This window comes from Manacus candei, unplaced genomic scaffold, assembly GCF_025592945.1.
Source record: "Manacus candei isolate 608988 ecotype Guabito, Panama unplaced genomic scaffold, ASM2559294v1 h1tg000109l, whole genome shotgun sequence".
NCBI lineage: Eukaryota > Metazoa > Chordata > Aves > Passeriformes > Pipridae > Manacus > Manacus candei.
This window is the reverse complement of record NW_026138157.1, coordinates 1,262,793-1,284,643: the sequence shown is the minus strand read 5'-3', so window position 1 is coordinate 1,284,643 and position 21,851 is coordinate 1,262,793. Positions and strand designations below refer to the sequence as shown.

Genomic DNA, 21,851 nt, shown 5'->3' with positions numbered 1-21,851 from the left:
TTCATGTAAGTTTTCAATACTTTTATCAATACATTACTCTAAAGCTTTACCATTTCAAAAGTGTCAGTCAAAGGGATGCATCCTAACCCCTTCTCCCATGTGTCTGACTATGGCCAATGTGTACCCACACACTGTTTCCCTCCTTTGGGAGCTGGGTGTGGGAAGAGCCCACCTGATGAACTGCTGATGAGCTAATCAAGGGTTTATAAGTGTAATTAATACAAGGATCAGAGAAGATGTAGGCTTGGATGGAAGCAATCAAATAACCCCAAAGGGCTGAAAACTATTAGGGCATGAGTAGATTGGAATTGCCAAGTAGCAACGAAACCATGGACACAGAGAATCAAACACCACCTCTACCATACAAAAAGAAATCACAAGAAAGCTTCAGGCTTTGATGGTACCCACAGGCTTTGAATTCACCAAAAGGTCCCAGATGTGCTGCTCTTCAGATCACAGGGAAAACCACATCTGTTTTCCCAAAGTTGGGCAGAAATTTAATGATCTGCTATATGTTTTTCCTGTGATATGAACACTAATGCAGGAAGCATAGAAACAACTGAGCAAACTACAAGCCAGATAAAGCAGCATAAGAACCAAGGACACGACAAGAGAAGCCCAGAGAGCACCTTGCTGACAGAAAGGCTGGAGTAATTGAAGTATTATGGACCTTGCTAAAAAAGGCTTAATACGAGGAAAGAAATTGTTCAATAAAGCAGAAAACTGTGCAGGTCTAACAGGAGTCCAGTGGAGAAATACCTGCCTGCCTCAGGTAAGCCCCTGAGCCTGCTTCTAAGGATTTAGAAAAAGGCAGTACTGCAACGAAAAAAGGCTCTGATTCTGAGAGCACAGAAGATAAAAGAGGCAGTGGGCAAGCCTAAACTCAGCAAGAGCCCTGAGCATCGCTGTGCTATCAGGAAGCGGAGACTGTGCTCAGAACTGAAAAATAGAGACATAAAAAAATGCAGAGAAAAAGTCCTTCAGACGTACCTTTTGTATATTTTAAGGCCCCATTCATAAATTAAAAGACATTGGCTGAAGCTGAAATGGTTACTGTCAGTAAGTGTGGAAAGGTGAGAACACAAAGAGGCACGACAGCAGCGGGCATAGGTGACAAGCAGTCCTGCTTCCTTGAAGACATCACTTCTGTGTTCCAGGCTGGGGAGAAATGTCGTTTCTAGATGACTCAGATGCTGTTTTAGTGCAGTATCATCTGTGTTAGCAGGGGAACCAAACAGGGGAATCTGGGCTGTCAAGTACTGTATCAGTTTTTCCTCCAGATCTTTCCTCCAGAAGTTTGGACTCCAGGTGCAAACAGAATCCATTCCTTGGCTGTTGCCAAGCCAGTCTGCTTCCTTCTGCTTCTCCCACTTCAGTGACTCCCCCACTGACTGCAATGGCTCCAGGAACATCCTGCCACTTCCACGGAGCACTTCTTCCACCACAGTCCACATTCGTTCAGCCAGCAGCGCATAAAGTGATTCAGATTTTCGCACACCATCATTTCCAGAATGCTTCAGATTATAAATATGATCACAAGCTTCCAAAAATTTTCCTTGCTCAATGCATATGCAGATGGTTTCCTCTGCAACAGAGAAAGAACACAATTTGCTGTTTCTTCACTCATCTATAAGACTCATTGCTTTAATATCCAAGTTATGAAGTATGTAGTTTATACATATGTATTTAAGATAAGCTCACTTAAGGTCTAGCACTAATACCTCTCAGTTTCCTCAAGACAAGCACTTTTTTCCCTCTTTCTCTCTTTCATCCCTTCTCCAGGCTAACCAAGCCTGCAGACTAATCTGCAGTTTTCTCATCATCATCCCAGAGACCTCTTCATGTGGGCTATGCAGGTTCATTAATGGCAATCTTTCCTTAAGGAATGCACCTTCTGTCCAAAAGAAAAGCATTAAAGAAAGGACATCTGAACAAGTCAACAGCTGAAAGTCAAGCCTAGAAGGAATCCTCTGTTTCCTCTACAGAACACCTTGGCAGGACCAAAGCGCTGCAAGCTCCCTTGGAAGGTCCCTCTCACCCGCTCAAGCCTGACATAACTACACAGAGGGTGTCACTCCTGCCAGCGAGCTCTTGCCTTAGGCTGAGACTGCTCAGTGCAGTCCAGGGCCCTCTCTTTATCAGGGTATTTTAACTAGGCCAAATGATTAGGCGTGTTATTTTGCCCAAAAGTGAAACTTAGAAGGGGATTCCCACAACAGCCCGTGACCTCCACATCTGCAAGAAGCTGTGGTGACAGAGCCACTGCCCTAATCACCAGACATCCCATCAAGGCATTATGAAATCTTTAAAGTTCAGAAGCTGGAAGGAGAAGTTTTTCACTGTTGCTTGTTTTTAAAATGTCTTACCCATCACATCTAGCTCACCAACAAGGGTTAGATGTAATCTCACAACAGCTGCACAGAGCTGCAGGTTTTTTACTGTGCATTTTACAGATGACAAAATTGAGCAACAAAGAGTTGAAAATATTTGTCCAAAGGTATCTGGAGCAGAGTCCAGAGGAAAAATCAAACTTGATGAGATTCAGGGAAATTTAAACAAAGCCAGAAGTAGTGGGACTCTGAAATAATTCAGGATACAGCTTTGGGTGTAGAGTAAAGAATGAAAAAGTATGAGCTTCCATTATCTTCCACCTGAATCCTAACTTTCCTCTATGAAAAAAATCTCATATATGTAGTAAGAATTAAACCAAATAGGACTAAAGGGAGAAACATGAAAGGAACTGGAGAAGGGTTGATGCAAGGATCTTCAACAAAGCAATGTCCAAGCTGTTCAGGAGCGGCCTACAAGCTGCACTGGGCCTGCCTTGATACATGCAACACATAGGAAATGCTTAACTGGCACAACTAGCCCAGGTACAACCCATCTGCCCCTCCCATCTGTGGAAGAACAGCACAGTCACACCAACAGGGTGTCACTCACACATACATCATCTTTCTCACAAGACATATCAGGAGTCTTTGTAGGGATAAAAATGAGAACAATAAAGAGAAACACTTGTGAGGCAAAGTGAAATACACAGCTCTCCAGAGGAGCAAGAGTACAGTTCAGAAAGGACGAGAATTCAGGAGAAGGATGGGAAGGAGGAGAGTGTAAAGCTGATGAAAACAAGAGCCTGCAGGGCTGAGTGAGGCAGACAAGATCCAGGCCTGGACCCAAAGATAACTTCAAGGTTACCTGCAGGTGTCCCTCTCTCCACTCCCTTCCTACTGGTTGGCATCTTTAGCAAATTCCCTGCCACATCCTCACCGCCAGCCTTCTTCATTGCCTCCTTCCCACCAACCACAGTCTTTAGCAATTTGCCTGCCAAGGTTTTCAGTGTCCCTTTCCTCTTTGCCTCCTGCTTCTTTCTCTCCTCATGTGTGGCCTTGGGCAGTATTCTTGCATTTTCCTCAGCCGTTTTCTCCCCCTTGTTGCCTCTTCCCGCCACGGCTGCCCAGGAATGCTTTGTCTTCCTCATGATCCAAGCAGATTCAGAGGCTTTCTGTCCAAATGGGAATACTGTCAGAAGAAAGCATTAGAAACACTTCTATGCAAGGTGATCTTAGCATCCGTCTCCCAGAAAAGTTCTCTCTTCTTCTGATTTATTTTTTTCCTGTGCAGCTAGAGGCTTCAGCTGTCTTTGAAGAAGTCTAACCTGGTTCCTGTCCCTGCCAAGTGAGGACATTTTTATAGGCTGCCAGCCCTCTTATGTAATCCCTCTCTCTTCTAGGAAAATAATGTCAAAAACCTCATACATAATCTAACCACAAGCACTAGGGGAAAGCCAGTGGAATTTTTGGAATTTTCTAAATGACTAAAACATCCCTGCGCTGCCAGTTATTTTGATGACAATCCTATCAGTGTAAGGGAGTTGATTATTAATAGTTTCTATGAAGAACACATCCTTTTCCACCCACCCCATGTGCCCAGGCTGCACCTGAGCTTTTCTTTGGCAGAGAGATCACATCTGGGTTTGGAGCCAATTTTTTCCCCACCTCCCAGTAAGTCTCATGGTAGCCAACAGGGATGTAAAGCCCCAGAGAAAGGGGATCGGTTTCCATGTTTTAACAGCACTATTCAGAGGAGACAAGAGTGATCTCAGCCTCCTGGAATGTGCAATATTCCAGCAACAATTATATATTGTTTTATATTTTTATACACACACATAGATATAAATGGCATAACCTTGCAGCAATCCACCATAAATGTGTGTGTGTCCATATGTGTAATGCACACACATAGATCTGTTCACCAGCCAATGCCCACAGTGAAGAAAAAGGAGATGTATGTCTGCTTGGCTGCTAAAATGTCTGACCATAAACCTCAGGACAAATTCCTACACAGAAAGTATGCTTGAACTCCAGGAACGCGTGTTTAAAATAGATTTTTTTAAAGTCTCTGCACTGCTGTGAGAAAGGCAGTGCACTTGGAGGGAAGCTGAAATGCTGTCCTTACCACTCTCCCCTTGCTAGAGAGTTACAAACTGGGTTTAATTCTCCATTCCATTATTACGAAAATTAAATTGAGAACTTGAGGATTTTCATCAGCTGAGGACAGTTTGTATTAGTCATTACAAGCTGTATTTATTCAAAACTATATAATATGCAAAAATTATTTTCAGGGTATGAATTTAAGGAGTAATTTTTCCACACAGCATCTAGATTATTCCAAATATGTGATATCATATTTCTGGGTTTAACGCCTGCAGTTTCTTCCAAGATTTTCTAAATTTTCATGACAGTAAAATTCCACTGGTTTCCTACTCGGAAACCAAGTAAATGTTATGTTGTTCTTGCTCTTTTACTCTGTGCTTAATTCCATCAGCATGTTATCACAGAGCCATTTGATTCATTAGTAACAATAGGGAGGAGGAAATAAATACATTTCATTTGGAAGAGCAAACAGAAATTCCAGCAGTGGTCATACATTTGAGCTGTTGCCAGTAGGAAATACTGAGGTTGCAAAACTCAGTGTTTTCCCAGGTTGTGAAAAAAGTTAAAAATCAAGAGACTTTACACACATTCTATTCTGACCTTAATTTTTAATCGGCTGAAGTTAAAAAGTTTTGTTTAGAATGTTATAGCTGCACAGTGTATGAATACAAGATGGAGTGAGGGGGTCAGTACTGCAGAGATGTATTCCAGTCATGTTGAAACCCTTCAGCAATATTTTCCCATGAAAACTCCAACACAATGTGTTTATGTTTCACTTCATCAGCATTTTTCCAACAAGCCTGACTCTAACAAAAACCATTTCTCTAGACTTCTCTGTAGAAGGAAACTGGATGTCAAAGTGCCAGCCCTGAAGGCAATATTCTCTGCAGTATATAGATTTTGAACACACAACAGCTGCAGATCGCGCCCTAAACTGTGGCAACATGATGTGTGGGAATTGCTGTGTTTTCCCAGAAAGCTTCTTTCAAGGGAATACAATATGAGCCTGAGGAAAGCAAGGAGTGAATGCTCAGAGATGGACAGACTTCCTGAAGCTAGGAACATCTCTTACTCTATGGACCACTGGATCCACTCAGTCAAGGCCATGGCAGACACTCCCTGAGATGAGAGTGCCCTCAGGTCACTGTCCACCTGAGCACTGCAGCACCAACAACCCAGAGGGCCCCTCTGTCCAACCTTCCCCTCGCTCACAAACCAGGACAACCAGCGTGTGAAGGCAAAGCAGGCCATAGCCTTGGGGAGCAGACAGCTGTGAGCACCCTGTGAAGGGACAGCAGGGTGGGGATGGTCATTCTGACCAAGGGTGCTGAGCCCATCAGCAGCAGGAGATGATTCCCCATCCCTCTGGCTGCAGTGGGAGTGGCAGTCCATTGTCAGCCTATCTGCACCCCCCTGCCCACAACTACTTTGGGTTGAAGGATGGTGTCACTGAGGGGAATGCACTGCACCAGGAGAGGACATGCCACAAAGGAGCTGCCCAAAGGCCACCAAGCAGTCTGCTTTCCTGGGTCCATGTGCCTCAACAGCATGCACGGGTGCACAGGTCTCTCCCCTCTGTCTGTAATGCTATTTTATTGCTCAGGCTGAAGTTCTGCAGCTAAAACATGGGGAAAATTTGAATCTCTAGTAACATCCTCTACACAGTGCTTCCATGAATGGTGTTATACCTAAACAAGCAAAACTCCCTGGGAAGCTTCACCTTTACAGCAGAGGAGCTGAAAAGTGTCAAGATCAAACTAGAACAAAGTTCTTTCACAAAGAGTTAACATAATGCAAAGGGATTGTTTGCTGTCCAAACCTGTTGTTTTGGGCAGGGAAACTGAGGCACTGCCATGTTTTATCTGCCCTTTCCATGGGCTCTTTGAGCTGCCCACCCGAGGGGAGCCGTTTCACGGAAAGAAGGGCAGTAGAAAACCACTAGGACACAGGACCAAGAACACACACAGTTCTGCTTCTGAACAAATTCCTTTGTCAGGTGTACCAAATGACTTCCTTCTTCCTCAAAAGCCACTTCTTGGAAGCCTGCCTCCTCCTTCTTCCTGGTGTTTCAATACCTCTATTTATCCACAATGGGATGTTCCCTAGCTGGGTCGTTCTTCTCCCTGCCCTGACCCTTGCTATGCTCACTGTGAAAGAAGAGTAATTTTTCTGCTAGGGACATCCCCAGCATTCAGGAGTTTCCCTCATTGCCTGGAGCTTCTGGAAAAGCCCACAGCCTCTCCACGTCACTATGACTCTGTTTTCCTATCTCAGAAAAACTGTACCTCCTTTGTCTTTGGGATCTTTCATTAAATGAGTGAATATATTGGATACATTTTTATATTACTTCTCTGTTGACTTAACTCTTTATCTTGCTGTTTCCCATTTCTTTTGCCTAGATAGATAAAATCTCTTCATAATAAGTGGACTGTGTGCCTGACTTGGACAATAGCTGTTTGGTCTGGATGCTAATTGGATGAGGTCAGACTACTAGCACTACAAATTAAATGACTTTGCAAAAGTCCAATTACATTAATATTCCAATTCCAGCAATGCAGTGATGCCCCTGCTTGCTTTGCAGGGATGCTACATGAACACAGTCAGTTATATACAATGGAAATTTTGTGCTCAGTAGCATCTGTTATAGGAAATACACTTGGTCCTAACAGGCAGGTGAATCTGCAGTATCTGGAGAGAGAGGTTTTTCGCCTCCTTCTTTGTTTCCAGAACATGTTAGTACTCTCTACCACTTTGAACCAAAGGCATGAAAGATGGCAGAAAGGAATATCAATTATGATGATAAAACATGCGGAGTATGGCACAGAAAGATGTTGGTTCCCTAGGATATAAATCCATGCAAAACCACTCTGTGAAGCTAAGCTGTAGTCTGACAATGTGTTCCCCCACCCACGCACAGCATCTTTGATTTCATCAGCAATCAAAGAACAGCCAGTCTCCATTCCAAGCAAGGTAGGCTTTTTGGAGAGAGAGAAAACAAACCAACAAAGAAACAAAACAAAACACCTTCCCCTCTAGTTTGACACTGCATCTGTCATTGCCATAACAGTCACATGCAAGAGGTGACTTTGTCAGTTGTGGACAATCAGCTGTTTATTATCCTGTGAAAGCATACATTTATTCTTTTTTCCTATGGATAACCCCATTTCCTAAAGAAAAAAGACAATGTAGCCACAGGTTGCAGGTGTCTCTGAATTCATCTGATCCCCTGCCCTAAGGCACTTGAGTGGATTTTAAGTCAGTTTTAACTACTTTTAAAGCCAGTCAGTTTTAACCAAACTGACAGAAGGTGGCTGACACAAAATAGTACATCCTTACACACTCCATGGACGCACATAGCTGAGGAGGGAGGGTAGACCTTCGTTGTTCCTGCTGATGAACAGAACATGGCACGAACTCAGCCTTTATTACTCATCAGACTCCACCTGGCAGCTCAATCTCAAAGTACACAAACATGGTTTCCTTGCCTCTGTTGCTCACCAAATCTGCTGTTTACTCTCCAGCTGAGCCATGTGTGTGCAAGAGCAAATAAAGCAGCACAAATATTTAATACAGGAAGCTTTTCCTACAGACGAAATGAAGTTGCTTCCCTGTGGTGGCTCCTGGCAGCAGGCTGCACCCTCTCACCTCTCTGAGATCTGTGCTACCCCAAACAGGTCACAGAGATATGATTTTGTAGCTCATTTGGAGCTGCCCTTCAGACACAGCTGAAGAAAAAGGGAAAGAAGGAATCTTCTTCCTTTCTCTTCTCGAGTGTGTTCACTTGAGCAGCTCTTATCTGCTCAGCCACTGATTTTTATCCCATTTTGCAGAAGTTAATCTGAGACTTCTATCCTTCTCTGGATTTGTCTGAAACTGGAGGAATTCAGTGTATAAGGAGAGGACAGAAAGATGGATTGACAGAGAGGCTGCATGGTCCCAGCAGTTTCAGCAACCACACTAAAGTCCTAAGGACAAGAATTGAATACTGCCACCTTCCCTGCCCTGAGCACTGAAACATGCTTGGGTGTGATAGAAAATTTTGCATTGCCTCTGTTCTCCTTCTGATTGTGAGAACCCCATTCTGAAATGACCTCAATTTTCATCTAATTAGTAACCTACTTTGCTGTTCCTTTAGACCATTTTTAGCTAATTCCTGGGGGGTTTGCCTAATTCTGTTTTTTTCTTTTCAGCATTGCTTTAATGAAGATGCTTCCCCTTTTCACAACAACAGCAATAGTAGTAATAATAAATAAATAAATCATGCAACCCCCAAGATTTTAAAGATGAACTGTAGAGAGTGAAGCAATAGGGATCTTTCAAGTGACCCCAAAAATCCCTGCATTGAGAATATCCTAATCCACATAGTAAGAGAAAAATAAAGCAAAACTTCCTGGAGTAGCAACTAGATTTCAGTAAAGAAACTGGTACCACTGCTGGGAATTCTCACTCCCTGGTTTTGCCCCACAGACCTCCAGCAAGGACTGAGGATACTGTATTAATTGCAACTTCCTTCTGGTTTCCATCATCATCAGCGGAAGAGAGAGAAAAATTTATCCACCAGACAGAGTACGTAGCACACAATACAGATTGCTTTAAAAAAAGTTTCTCCAGAACACAAAAACGGGCAATTAGGCTCAATCAAATGATGAGGTCATAGAATACTTCAAAGCAAATTCGTTAGTTTTCACGTGTTCTATGGAGCTGAGGTTTGGAGATTGGTTGTATTTATCTGCGGGGAGGCGCAGCAAGAGCTGCCAGCAGGAGGAGCGGGAGGCAGTGTCCGTGCCCCTTCAGCTCTGCCGGCAGGCCAGCAGCTGGGATTGCATTATTGGTGTGGAGGGGCGGGGGCTGCAGCCCTCAGCATGGCACTGGCACCTGAAGGGAAAAGAGGGAGAGGAGAGGGTCCACAGACTCAGGTGGAAGAAAGGATGGAGCCGACAGGTTTGTCCCATGCACCTGATTTGGTAAAAGCCTGCTGCTGCTTGCAACGGTGTGGACTGGGTATGACATTCTGTGAAGGTTTGAAGGCTGTTTTCCAATTTCTCCATAGACAATAAGTTATCAGGGAAAGCAGCCAGCATGGAAAACATGAGGGCCGTAAAGTGAGGCAAGCTGCTGAAATCTGTGTTTGCCCAGGGCCTCCGGAGTCCTGCATGGGGAGCAGCTGAAGAAGAGATACTGCCTGACCTTGTTCCCCCTCTGTGTATAACTCCATGTAAACAATACAGGCAATATAATACTCCATGCCAAACTGCAGAGAATGCTCTGCCACGAAGGGGTTTGAAGGACAGGCTACCTGGCCTCTCTGCCCCAAAGGGGATCAGGAAAACATGAAGACAAAATATCCCAGAGGCAGTTCTTCACACCTTATCTCCTATTACTCAGGATCCACCCTTGTCACTTCAGCACTCAGAAAGCCCAAATCCTGAACAGCAGCTGAGGGCAGTGCTTCTGCCACAGAAAACATCACAGTGCTGCAGGCTGCCACTCTAGTCATGTCCCTACAAGAGCAGCCACCCAACAGCTTGGTTTCTAATACTACAAGCTCTCTGAAGAGTTATCCAAGGAAGGATCAAAGGGTTGGTTTGCCAGAGGAAATCTACAACTTCAATGCTGCTTGCTTTCCTAGGGATGGAAAGAGCTTTTAAAAAAGTATATTATGGATATTGTTTGCTAGTGTGGTGAGGAATACATTACCTCAACCACTACCATGTCTCATTTCAAGATGCTCCACGATTTTATCCAGATGGGCTTTTTTTGGAAAGCTTGTATTATGAATATTCCATCTACAGTTGGACAGACAAGCCTAAAATTTTGAGTCCCTTCATTTGGCTTGACAGGATTTCTCTGTGCATTTTTACATTGATTCTTTCCAGCAGTAAAAACTTAAGGTTCAACTTTGCAGGAAACTTCCTACACACATCTGTACCTACAGCCCTGCACGGAGCAGCATATGCAGAGATTTGGGACTGAAAATCCACATGACATCATTTGCATGTTTTTTCTGTTGCCACAAGAGGCCAGTGATTGTGTAATTTCCAGTCTCCAGTGTTTCACCTCCACTGTACTCCACAGGCACATCTGCCAGACACCATCTGGAGGCTAAAAGTCATAACTACAGATTGGCTGCTGGGACATCCCGAGACCTCTCTGGCAGGAGCCAGGAATGTTTAAATATTAACACAAAATCAAAGCTCAAACATTTCTCCACTTAACATTGACCACAGGTATCTCTGGCTACAAACTAAGGCAGGAATGTCCCATGCACCTGAAACTGGAGCTACTTGATGGGGCATATTGATATATGAGTATAGATAAATAAATACTCATATATTAATGTATCAATATTAATATATCAATATATTCATATATAATGTGGTAATATATTGATATACTGATATATTAATATATATTAATATAAATAAACAACACAACTTAGGGCCCTTATCTTCATTGCTGAACAGGTTATTTAGGAGAGGAGGTAGGAGAAAAGAGATCAGCTTTTGTATAGACACCTAATCTTCAGAAATACTCAGCACCAACCATCTCCTGTTGTCACTTCTGGACAATCTGAGCAAGAACTCCATTCCCATCCCACAGTTAGCAAGAAGCTGATTCAGCCACTAGCCCTAATAAAGCTCAGGATATCCAAGAAGATGCCAAATCACACTGTTAAAAGGTCAGTTTTAAAAGATTATTGCAATCTCTAAACACTGGAACTAGATAGCTACAGTGAAGGACTTGCTACAGCAAGAGGAACCCAAAAGGGTCCTATGAGAGAGCTAATCATCCTCTGAAACTGTTTCAGAAAAATACCTGGGGGAGGAACTCTGTATGAGCACAAAGAGAAGCATTAAATTTTTATCAGCATCAGTTCAGGCTGAATAAAGCAGGCCTCCCAAATACATGGTGATAAAACATTTACACTGCATCACTGTGTTTTCTTCCAAAACCAGAGAAGCATTTACAAGAGACATGGCACTAGAAAATTCATCATTGCTACATGATGTGGAAACTCCGTGAGATTCTTCAACATTTTCTGACCCCTTCTTGTCTTACAGGAATGAAAGAAATACCAAGAAAGCAAGAGGTGGGCAAAAGCTTGGGGAGGGAGGCATTGGGAACAGGCAAGGTAAAGGAAAAGGAAGAGTATTTGCAATGCATTCATCTGCTGCCAGTATCAAGATGTATCTCGTCTTTTCATTGCTTCCCACTTCTCAGCAAAGTGGAGGGAGTGCTATATAAAGATTCAGAGACACTAACCCAGGTCCTGAGAGCTGCACAGCACCAACTGCCAGCACATTGGCAGAGTTCCTCTGCCGCCTCCATCACAACCACTCTGTTCATCGCTCACATCAAATTTTTCCCTGCAAAGGAGAAAGACGTGGTCCTCAAGGAACCAAAATTAGGTAATTTCTAAGGATGTCTCTAAATTATCAAGTAAATTGAAAAAGGAATCACTATTTTTTTCCCATCCTGAACAAGCATGTTATCTGTACTGTTATGAACTTAGATCTCCAGCACATGTTATTTACTGGCTGTCAAGAGCCAAGACCTTTGAAAATTAATAAAAAAGAGCATTAAGGCCACATTTCAACAAAGGATTTAAGTAAGTGACTATTTCCTTTAGTTTCAAAGAGAATATTCAGCCCCTTAACTGTACACATCTGTTTAGTGAGCAGGAAATAGTGGTGGACAGTGGTGTTTGTTATGCTCCATGACTATATGACATCAAATGCCTTGGAGTCAACAACATCTGAAAATCACACAAACTGCAAACCAAGTTAATACAGCTGATCTTGACACAGCACAGAATCACTGGATTTTAAGGCAGCTGCCTTGGAGCTTGTTTGTTTGAATGAATGGTTCATTAATTATATTTTCTGCACAAGGTTTTAATGTGGAGCTTCTAAGCCAAGTAATACTTAATGTTCACTGAGGCCTCCTTGGCTGTTACCATACTCTTCACAGTTCAGTATAGCTTAGGTGGGCAAAATGGGTCACATGGCAGCAAAAATATAAGCTTTCATGCACAAAACCTGTTTTACATCAGGAAAAATATGACTGCACTGATTTTTTTTATGAGGATAATAAGATGAACTGGGTGCTCCCTAGCCCTGATTCCTACCACCCTTACCCTGCGTAACCATTTAGGTCTACACAGAGGGAAGGCCAGAGAGCTGTGAAATACCTGCTGGATAAAAAAATCTACGGATTTGTGCAAGTGGGACCTGAGTCCTTCATGTCAGCAACTGCCTTCCCCCACCGTTTGCATGTGTAAACTGAGAAAAAGCATATTAACATTTTCTTTCCTCTTCCTTCCCAGTCTCGGGGGGGCTATCACACCCCAATAAACCAGGAACTCTAGGCTGGACTGTCATTTTATATAAAATATACAACACAACAGATCTTCCGTGGTACAATCAGTTCCAAGAAGAAGCAGATGCATCTTGTGATTATTAATTTATTCTAATATTTTTGAAGGAAGAGATGGGGAGAGGTATTGATATGTATGGCAGGTACTGACTGATATTTAAAACCTTTGGCATTACCATATGTGCCTGGAAATAACTGCCAGTGCTATTAGTTGCTGTCACTGATGACAGCATGTAAATGACTATCTAATCTGCATATACAATTAAATAATTAGCTGCCATATGTAAGAGCAGTTATTTATAGGTCTGGAATCAGAGAAAAAGTTTAAATCCCTTCTTTGTAATCTATGTTCTCACGAATCAGATCCTCTTGACCATAGATACAGATCTTCATTACTGAGTGCCCTATCTTAGGTTAAAAAAAATAAATCGAAAAATCACAATTAATATCTCATAGTATTGATTTTCCCCTGTGATACACTGCATCTAGCCTGCTGGCAGGATGTTATAGCTGCTGTCCACAAAATGCCTGGCAACTTTTGGAGCTCACTACGAACAAAACAAGCCAGGAAAAACCTGTCCCGCTGAAGGTCCATCCACTGCATTCAATGAAGGCTTGATCTATTCTTACAAACAGCTGACCTAGATTCTCTGCCTGAATGAGAGCAGTTCCCAGCATCGAGGCTTCTCAGAGAGTCAGAAACTCATGTATCACTTATCATGAGAGACAGGGGAAAAAAGCAGGAGGATATAATCTTAAGGGAAAGCAATGGCATACGTTTGTCATAAAAGCTTTATCCTTATCCCCACGAAGCACTTCCCCGACACACTTCTGCTCTCATTTTGGAGTCTGGAAAGGATTGCAGCCCTCCTTTCAGCACACACAGCAGGCCAGGCAGCCCCGGCTCCATGGAGAGGCTGAGCTGTGCCAAAGCTGTGGGGGACACGGCTGCACAGCGGGGTGGCCAGCTTGCCGCTCCGGAGCCACCCACAGCTTTCCGGCAGCTCGGAGGCAGCTCCTGCCCTGGGCTGTCCGCAGCGAGGCTGTGCCGGATCAAGGACTGCCTATTCCTGTCATGCCAGGAGGAAATGAGCCAGCGAGGTCTGCTGAGCCCTACAGTGCCAGGTTGTGGTGGGATCCAGCTGCAGGCACAGTGCACATCCATTGCCTCTGGGAAGCTAGGGGGGGCCTCAACGAGGCTATGCTATGTCCTACTGGTGAGCCATGCAGGACACTTCTCCACCTGCCAGTTCTCCAAGAGATGGGAAGTGCATCCCGTGGCACTCAGTGACATAAAGATAGTGGCATGTGGCTCAGAAGGATAGAAAGGTGGGTCAGCCTGGGAGCTTTTCTTCCTGCCTCTGCTACTGACGCATTTTGCTCTCAGCTCCCTAAGATCCTATCAGGCCCATCCATACACCCGGCTCAGTAACCTTGCATATTAACCAGTAATACTCACAAGACCAGTGATCTCCAAGGATGATCTCCAGGAAATCCAAGGATGTCCATCACTGTGAGGGATGCCAGCTTGACACTAGTCCTGTCACTGTTGTCACTGGTGCTGAGCTGCCCACAGAGAGCAGTTCCAGGTCAAGGCCAGTGACACCTCAGCAACATCCCCTCAGGCAGGATGAGAAGGAGCTGGCAGGCAGGGGCAACTTGCTCATGTCCCCCAAGGTACAGCTCCTACTCCAGGGCTATGCTGCAGTTCTGGCCACAGGGACAAGGACAGGGACACAGACTGAGTCCCTGGCGTGGGCAGGAGCTGGGCACTCAAGAGTGGTTTCCATCGATACCAAAATGTTTTGATCTGCCCCACAGGTGAAGACAGAAAGCTAAATTCATATACACAAATACAGGTTCACTGATCATAGAGATATCCTACCCATTATCCAGACATGAACATCCCAGACTGAGGCTACAGAAGAGGATTTCTGTTCATGTGGACCCCCACTAGCTGTACCACACAGGCATAACCCACACATCCAGCCCATGCAGATGGCAAGCAACTGCTGTGGGCCACGCTGCCAGCGAGCATTCCCCTATCCCCCCTCCTCTGAAACCTGCAGAGGGGCCTGCCAATAAGAGACTATAAGATATGTTTAACCACCTCTCAATTCAGATCTGGTTCAGTAAATGCAAACACTGCATCAAGACTCTGGGTTTTCCTAACCAAATTTTTTTTTTTTGCATGTGGGTAACATGCAAACTTGGTCAGTATTATTCCTACCAAAACACTTGCTACGGGTGTTATTTTTAGGAAACCATGTGATAGTCTGACTTTTATTTATGAGCACACGGAAAGATCCACTGTATATTTTCCTGTCTGTCTTGTTTGGGGTAGTTTGTTTTTTTAGTTCTTTGGGTAGGTTGCTGAGATCTCGGGCTTCTTTTTAAAAGGCAAAGTTAGACTCAATCAGAAGACCTTGCAGGTCACATTCCTTCGCAGTCAACAAAGCAAAGCACGGGCAGCAGTGAGCAAATCAAACCAGACATGGGCACAGAGAGACTATGAAAAGGCAAGACAGTGATACAGGTAACAAGGGACAAGGATATGGAGCACAGAAGATGCCAGGTGGCTACAGGAGATGGGAAATCAGGCAGAGTTTGAAGAATGATGGAAAACACAGATATTCACAACTCCTGAAAGGGTAAACCCAAGTCCACAGCAACCAGACAGAAGTCAGCAGAAAAGCCCAGCTCAGAACAGAAAACTTGTCCAGAGATTCAAGTTTATTTTCTGAGATCTCTTCTTAACTCTTTGACACAAACAAAATAAATGGAGGCAATGCAATTCTGTACCAGCTTTTCATTCAGCAGGTTAGTGGTCACAACCTGAATGGATATCCATTGGATAAATGAGTCAGGTTGGATCCCCGTGACAGGGGGAGGCCCCTACAGGGGGGGGGCCCTACAGTCAGGATTGAGCAGAGATCCTTTGTATAGAGGTCTCTACCTTCTTGGCTTTCACCTGGCTTATCTGGGGAATCCAATCTTTGCCCAGTGCTCAAGTTAAGAGGCTCTTTAAGTTGTGGGGATGTGAATCCTTTCACTAGCTGTACATGGCCAGTATGAAGTAGTTTACATCTCTGTGGATAACCCAGACAGCTTTTATAAGCAGAAAAAAGACACAGGCATAGGCAGTGCCCTTCCTCTCAAGTGAATGCAGACATCTAAAATAGGCCAGTCAAGCAGCATACCAGCACTGCCTAATTCTCTCCATCAGCAACAGAAGGAATTCAGAATGAGTAGCTCAGACATAGATATATCTATGTCAGAGCAGTGAGCCACAGCCTTAATCTCTGGAAATTAATGACAACAAAGAGTGTCAGAAACTGGTCTCCAGGCCTACGGGTCTTCTGGCTTCCCACTCATATGAAAAAAACCAGATGTATGTGATCTGTGGGGGCACAGGGTCAGCTGTGTGGCTGGTGAATCACTTGCAGTGATGGGTTGCATATCCGGCAATGGAACCAGCAAAAGTTGCTTGTTAGGGCAGGTTATCTCAGCAGGAGGGAAGTTCCACATGGGAATCCTGCTTGCCCACCTCCCCAGGACTCCACCACTAGCCCAAGGCTTCTGCACATCTGGGAAACACCTCTGTCTCTTGGCTTCAAAACAGAGCAGGAACATCAGAATTTGCTGCTGCTGAGAGAATGCAAGCATGGGGACAGGCTGCTCCTGTCCCCAGGGAAAGCGAGGGGGTTGAGCTGGCTGGGAGAGCCTGGTGTTTGCTGACACCTCTTCTGACTCTGTCTCTGCCTCTGCCCAGGACTAGGGTCTTTTTGGGGTCTCAAGTGCCTCTTTGGCAATCCACTTACACATTGGAGACACTCAAATTCAGAAAAGTTGTTTTCATCTGTCCTTTGTAATTGATCTCAAGCCCTGAAGCTCCCATGCCAGGATCTGTCCTCCCTGAGCTAACTGCTGATATAGTCTAGGTATCTGCAAAAAGAAACAACACAGGTAGAGGCAAAGACAACTGGACCAGACCCAACTCAACTTCCAAACTACAAATAACATTGCTTTCTCCAGCAAGACCATGCTGCCACAGAGCATTAGGTACACACTGCAGATGGAGCTACATAAACTACATCCTCCATGCAGGGCAGGCAACTGCAGATTCTCCTGCAAACAGAAACAGCACAAATGAACAGGGAAAGGGTAGGGCCTCTTACACTTGGCACAGCGTGAGAACTCAGTCTGTTTAAGAGGGAGACAGTGAGAATGATATTCAGGGATGCCCAGGGGTGTTTTAAGAACATGGGACATATCCTGCAGTCTTGCTCAAATGGCATGGGTGATGCAAGCTGCCTGGAGGGTTAGCCATGTGTCACTGTGTCATCATCTAACATTGATATGCCACACGATTCTAAGATTGCTCTCAGGAAAACCAGTGGTACGTAATAAACATCATGAAGACAGCTTCTTATATCCCAAATTTTCCTTTTTTTTTTCCATCCCCCATGTAATACTCACACACAGGTCACTTCTGTTACCTATAAGTTGTAACACCTTGCATGTGATGTTGCACTGAATTTTCTGTAACTATATTTTTTTTGATCAATTAATGCACAAATAAAGCATACTTTGTCAGTCACTGACACATGCACTTTCTATCTCATTTTTTAAAACCAGCAAGCTAATACTGCCTCAAAAAAGAACTGAAAGCAGCAATTATTCACTGTACTCATTAGCAGAAAAACGGATTTCCAACTGTTTCAGTTACCCTCCTGAAATTATGCAGTTAGGAGTTGGTGCCAGATTCCCATTTAGCTCAATAGTCTTTTGTAACAGCAACAAACAATAGCATCTTCTTCATTTATCGGGCTTCCCATAAGAGGAAGAACTCATGTTACAGAGGAAGGGCTACACAATCAAGCCTTACTAGCTCAAGGTACACGGGACTTTCACAAGTCCCTTAGAAATGTCAGTATACACAACACCCAGGAAACTTATGAGTGGCCCAAGAAAAACAGTCTGCTCTCGGTAACAGAAGTACTAATGAGTGCAGGACAATAGGCACAGGCAGGCAGGCCAACAGAAAGCAGAAGGAGAAGTGTAATGGGAGCCAGGTTATCAGCTGAGCCGTAACACGAGAGCTGCTGCAGGTCTGCTCTGTTGCCCACCAGCAGCATGCACTGTGTCACTGAAGCTCATCAAGCCACCACAGAGGCTGAAGCTGCTGCAGAGGTGAGAAATGCAACTCCTCTGCTCCCACTAAACAGAAAGCACCAGTCCTCATCTCCTCTCATGAATGTGATGTTCCCCTCCTGCTACGTTTCCTCATGGGAACGTGCATGTGTCATTCCAGTGTAAAGTTGCTGGGAGAGCAAATTCAAGGTCACATCAGACTCATTCTTTAAATAGTCCTTCTTTTTTTTTCTTGCTTTTTTTTTTTTTACAAGCATGAAAGACTTTGTGTCTTTTTCAGAGAGGGTAATGTTTTATTTAAAATGGCCTGCCAGTATCATGAATTTTACATGACAGAAGCTCCATCCCACAACATCTTTATCCTTTCCTCGTTAGTCATCAGAGCTCTGATCCTTCATCCAGGAGATACGGCACATCCCACCAGGAGCCCTGGCACAGGGTCTGACTCATGTTGTTCACAGGACTATCACTTCTCCCTACTGACCACCCCTGAAACACAGCCTGCCCTGAAGCATCGCCTTAGAGGAGACAGATCTGCTGCATCAGCTCCTCCCCACAATGTGTCCCACAGAAATCCACCCCACGCAGGCTGTTTGGAGATACACAGATGTGAGCAGAGAGCTGGCAGGTCTAGTAGAGCATCTTATCTGCTGAAAGGCCTCTGGAGGTCACAGATAAGCAAACTCAGGCAAGGGCAATGCTAAGGCCATAGACATGCAAGCAAAACAAGACAGGCAGCAGATCAGACGTATCTTCCCATGATTTTGGGTCTAGTGCAGGACTCAGTTGATGTCTGTGGTAATGAGTGTTCAGTAAGGCCAGCTTTTGCAGTAAACCAAATGTATTCAACTCTCAATTAACCATGGAAGATTACTGGGGTTGGGGATTAACCAGACACTCCCTGCCCATAGCAACCACGGCTACACAACCACACCACCACACATGCGGAACATGTTCTGGGCTGTGCCCCACTTTCACCCCAGCATGTTAAAGCTGTCCCTGCTCAGCACAGAAACTGGCAGGTTTCTTACATTCCTTTCACATGCAGAATACCTGAACAAGTTCTTATCCCCTGACTGACATATAGCCTGTAACAGCCAGGATCCAGTTTTATCCAGGTTACCCCATCCCACCTTTTCTTCAATAGCTGAAAGCTGACGATATTTAAGTGAACCAGCCAACACTAAAACAAGAACACACCACGTAGCCTGCAAAAGCTGTCCCAAGCGTTAGGCAGCTGGTACGCTGACACCGTTGCCTATGTGCTGAGTAATGATATCTCTCTATTTCTTTGTGCTCCCTTACCCATCTCTTTCCATCTGTTGTTCTTGGCATCCACTTGGATCATATGCTGCTCAAAGCAGGGCTTTCTGTTAGCGCCTAGGAGATAATCTGTGACAGGGCACCGCAAAATCAGTCTGATCAATTCACAGGAGGAATTAGTGAACTGGAGTCGACACTGTACAGGGACATGTGTATGAATGGGTTAAGGATGGTGCGTCTGGATGGAAAACGTGACTCAGAAGTGTTACTAACACTATTCTTTCTCGTGTCCGTAAACCTAGAGCAAGAAATGGGAGACATGGAGTGGGTAGAAAAAGACAGCAGGCTGGCGGGCAAGCATCTCTCATAGACAAATGCACTAAATTACGGGTACACAGATCAGATGCTGAGAAGAGCAGAGCATTTACAACTCCTACACACATTCCCATTTCTTCTCTTATAGCTATTAACTTTGCATGCTTCTCTGTTTTGTTTTTGCCTCATTTTTCACACACATAGCCCAAGACTTGGATCTTATCTTCATGTATCCCAGCGACTTCCTGGCATATCATGCGCATGCACAGCTACACCCACAGGTTGAGGCATCTCTTTCCCTGCCTTCTGTACACGATGATAGTGCAACTATGCCGGTCACCAGGACAACAGTCACAGCCTGTCAAATTGATAAGAAGTTGGTTGGTTGGGTTCATGCTCTGAAAGAGAGCAAGATGGAGGCAACAATTGTAATACATGGCAGTGAACTGCAAATGGCATTTGGGTTTCCCCTTAGGGAGCCGGAATAAGAACGAACATGAGAGTAACAAAGAAAGAGGAGAGTCTGAAGAGGCTTGCTGTCTAACTTTTAAAGCTGTACAGTTAATGGGAAATGGGAAAGATTCAAGTAAGACACAGGTTTGGAGCTCAGACATGGGGCTTATCTCTGCCCTCCCATGTAAAGGGAGCAGTTTTGAACATACATAGTCCAAATTTCCAAAAGTGATCAAAACCAATGGGCTCAGAGGTTGTCACTGTTGGACACCAGAACAGCAGGCAACTGAAAGAAATAAGCTTTTACATTGCTAGAATTGCCTCTCACTAACAGCAGCCAGGACTGCTAAAGGACTGTACTACCTCAGGACAACACCCAATATATCTCTTGGCTGGACATGAACTCACTGCAAAACAGCCCCACCAAACAGCCCCACCAAACAGCACCAAGCTGAATCCAGAATCAGGGCATGCCACTCAAGAAAACTATTTTGCCAAGCAGGCATTTGGTAGATAGTGGAAGGCAAGTTGTAAATCCAAACTTTTGAATGCTGCCAAAGTTCAGGGAAGCACAGACCTGGTATCTCTCATGTTCAGTCTTACAGCTTCAAGGTCTACAGTCTAACCATTTTGCAAGTGCAGAAATAGATATGAAAGACAGTCTGAAAAGAAAACCAGCGGTAACTGCAATTGAAGTCCATTTTATCATGTTATCTATAGCCTATGGTAGGATTAATGGTACAGACAGAACTAATCAGAGTGGTAAAGCCCTGTCAGAACAAAAAGGAACTGTGCATATCCAGGTGAAACAAGAATTCTGATAAGACTATCCCTCTAAAACTGATAAGAAACACTGTCCTGTCTTTTTGAGAGATACTCACGGACACAGCAGGGCTTCCACCAGAGCAAGACTTGCATTAGCTGTGTTCAAACAAAGGTCTGGAAACACAGGTCACATTGGTCAATCTCTAATCTAAATGGGAACAGGGAAGCAATACAAACACTGTCATGTTGTATGACATGGGATCAGGCAGACAACAGCCAGTGATAAAGGGGTAGGTGATGGTTAAAGGTCTCCTCCCCACCTTTGCTCCCCACTCCTTCCCAAACAGAGCTTGAGCCTCTGTATCCTGTGTCTCAGCTGTGATTCGGCAGTGAATTTTCTTGATGAAAAGGTGCCCCAGCATTCATACATCCTCTCCATCCCCTTGCCTGCACATTAGGGAGAGGGGAACTGCAAGCCAGCTGCACAAATATCTCTGGCTGGGGATGAGATACACACTGTGGTCCAACACATTCAAGGTCTTTCTAAGCACAATAAAGCAATGCCAAAAAACCAGAAAAATGTCATCAAGGCCATACAGTTGGATTTCTTGCATTTGTTCTGCATCTCTCTCAAATCAGGCAGGCATAATGCAGGGAGACAAAGAGGCCTTTCTCAGCAAGCAGCGTGGCGTGCACTGCTGGGTCACCTCAGGCGGCTGTCTGTCTGCCCAGTCCCCTTTACCCTGTTTTGATTGTAGCTGCATCCTTTCTGTATCAAGATGTGGATACTTAATGCACGCTCACCTCTGCCCCCAGCTACACACTGTTTCTGCTTAGCTAATGCTTTTCTTGGCAGGCTCAGCCAGGCAAGTCAGAGTTCAGCTTGCACCCCGGTCAGCTGAAGCACAGATGACTGGCTCCGGGAAATGCTGCAGAGACATGGCCAAAATGAACTGAAGTCACTTACAAGGAACTGCAAATTGCCCTGTGTTGGTACTCAGCCAGTTTGATTCTGGCCCATGACCGGGCATCCAGCCACAGCCAAAGGACAAATCAACAGGAGTTTCTGCTGGGACATATTATGAGGAGATT

General features: G+C 44.5%; 1 protein-coding gene across 5 annotated transcripts in view; it reads right to left on the bottom strand.

Moving 5' to 3' along the window:
• LOC127461573 (exocyst complex component 3-like protein) overlaps positions 1-20,992 on the bottom strand; it is a 42,829-nt gene extending 21,837 nt beyond the window's left edge. For 3 of the 5 annotated variants that reach the window (XM_051769498.1, XM_051769501.1, XM_051769500.1), the window contains exons 1-3: positions 19,269-19,758; positions 3,196-3,519; positions 991-1,585 (exon numbers count right to left, since the gene is read on the bottom strand). In XM_051769498.1, coding sequence (XP_051625458.1) covers positions 991-1,585; positions 3,196-3,519; positions 19,269-19,311 — 962 coding nt within the window. In that variant the 5' untranslated portion in view covers positions 19,312-19,758. Of the gene's footprint in view, positions 1-990; positions 1,586-3,195; positions 3,520-19,268; positions 19,759-20,875 lie in introns of those variants that run through there. The other 2 variants (XM_051769499.1, XM_051769502.1) reach the window with 2 other exon arrangements.
• Positions 20,993-21,851: the final 859 nt, after the last annotated feature.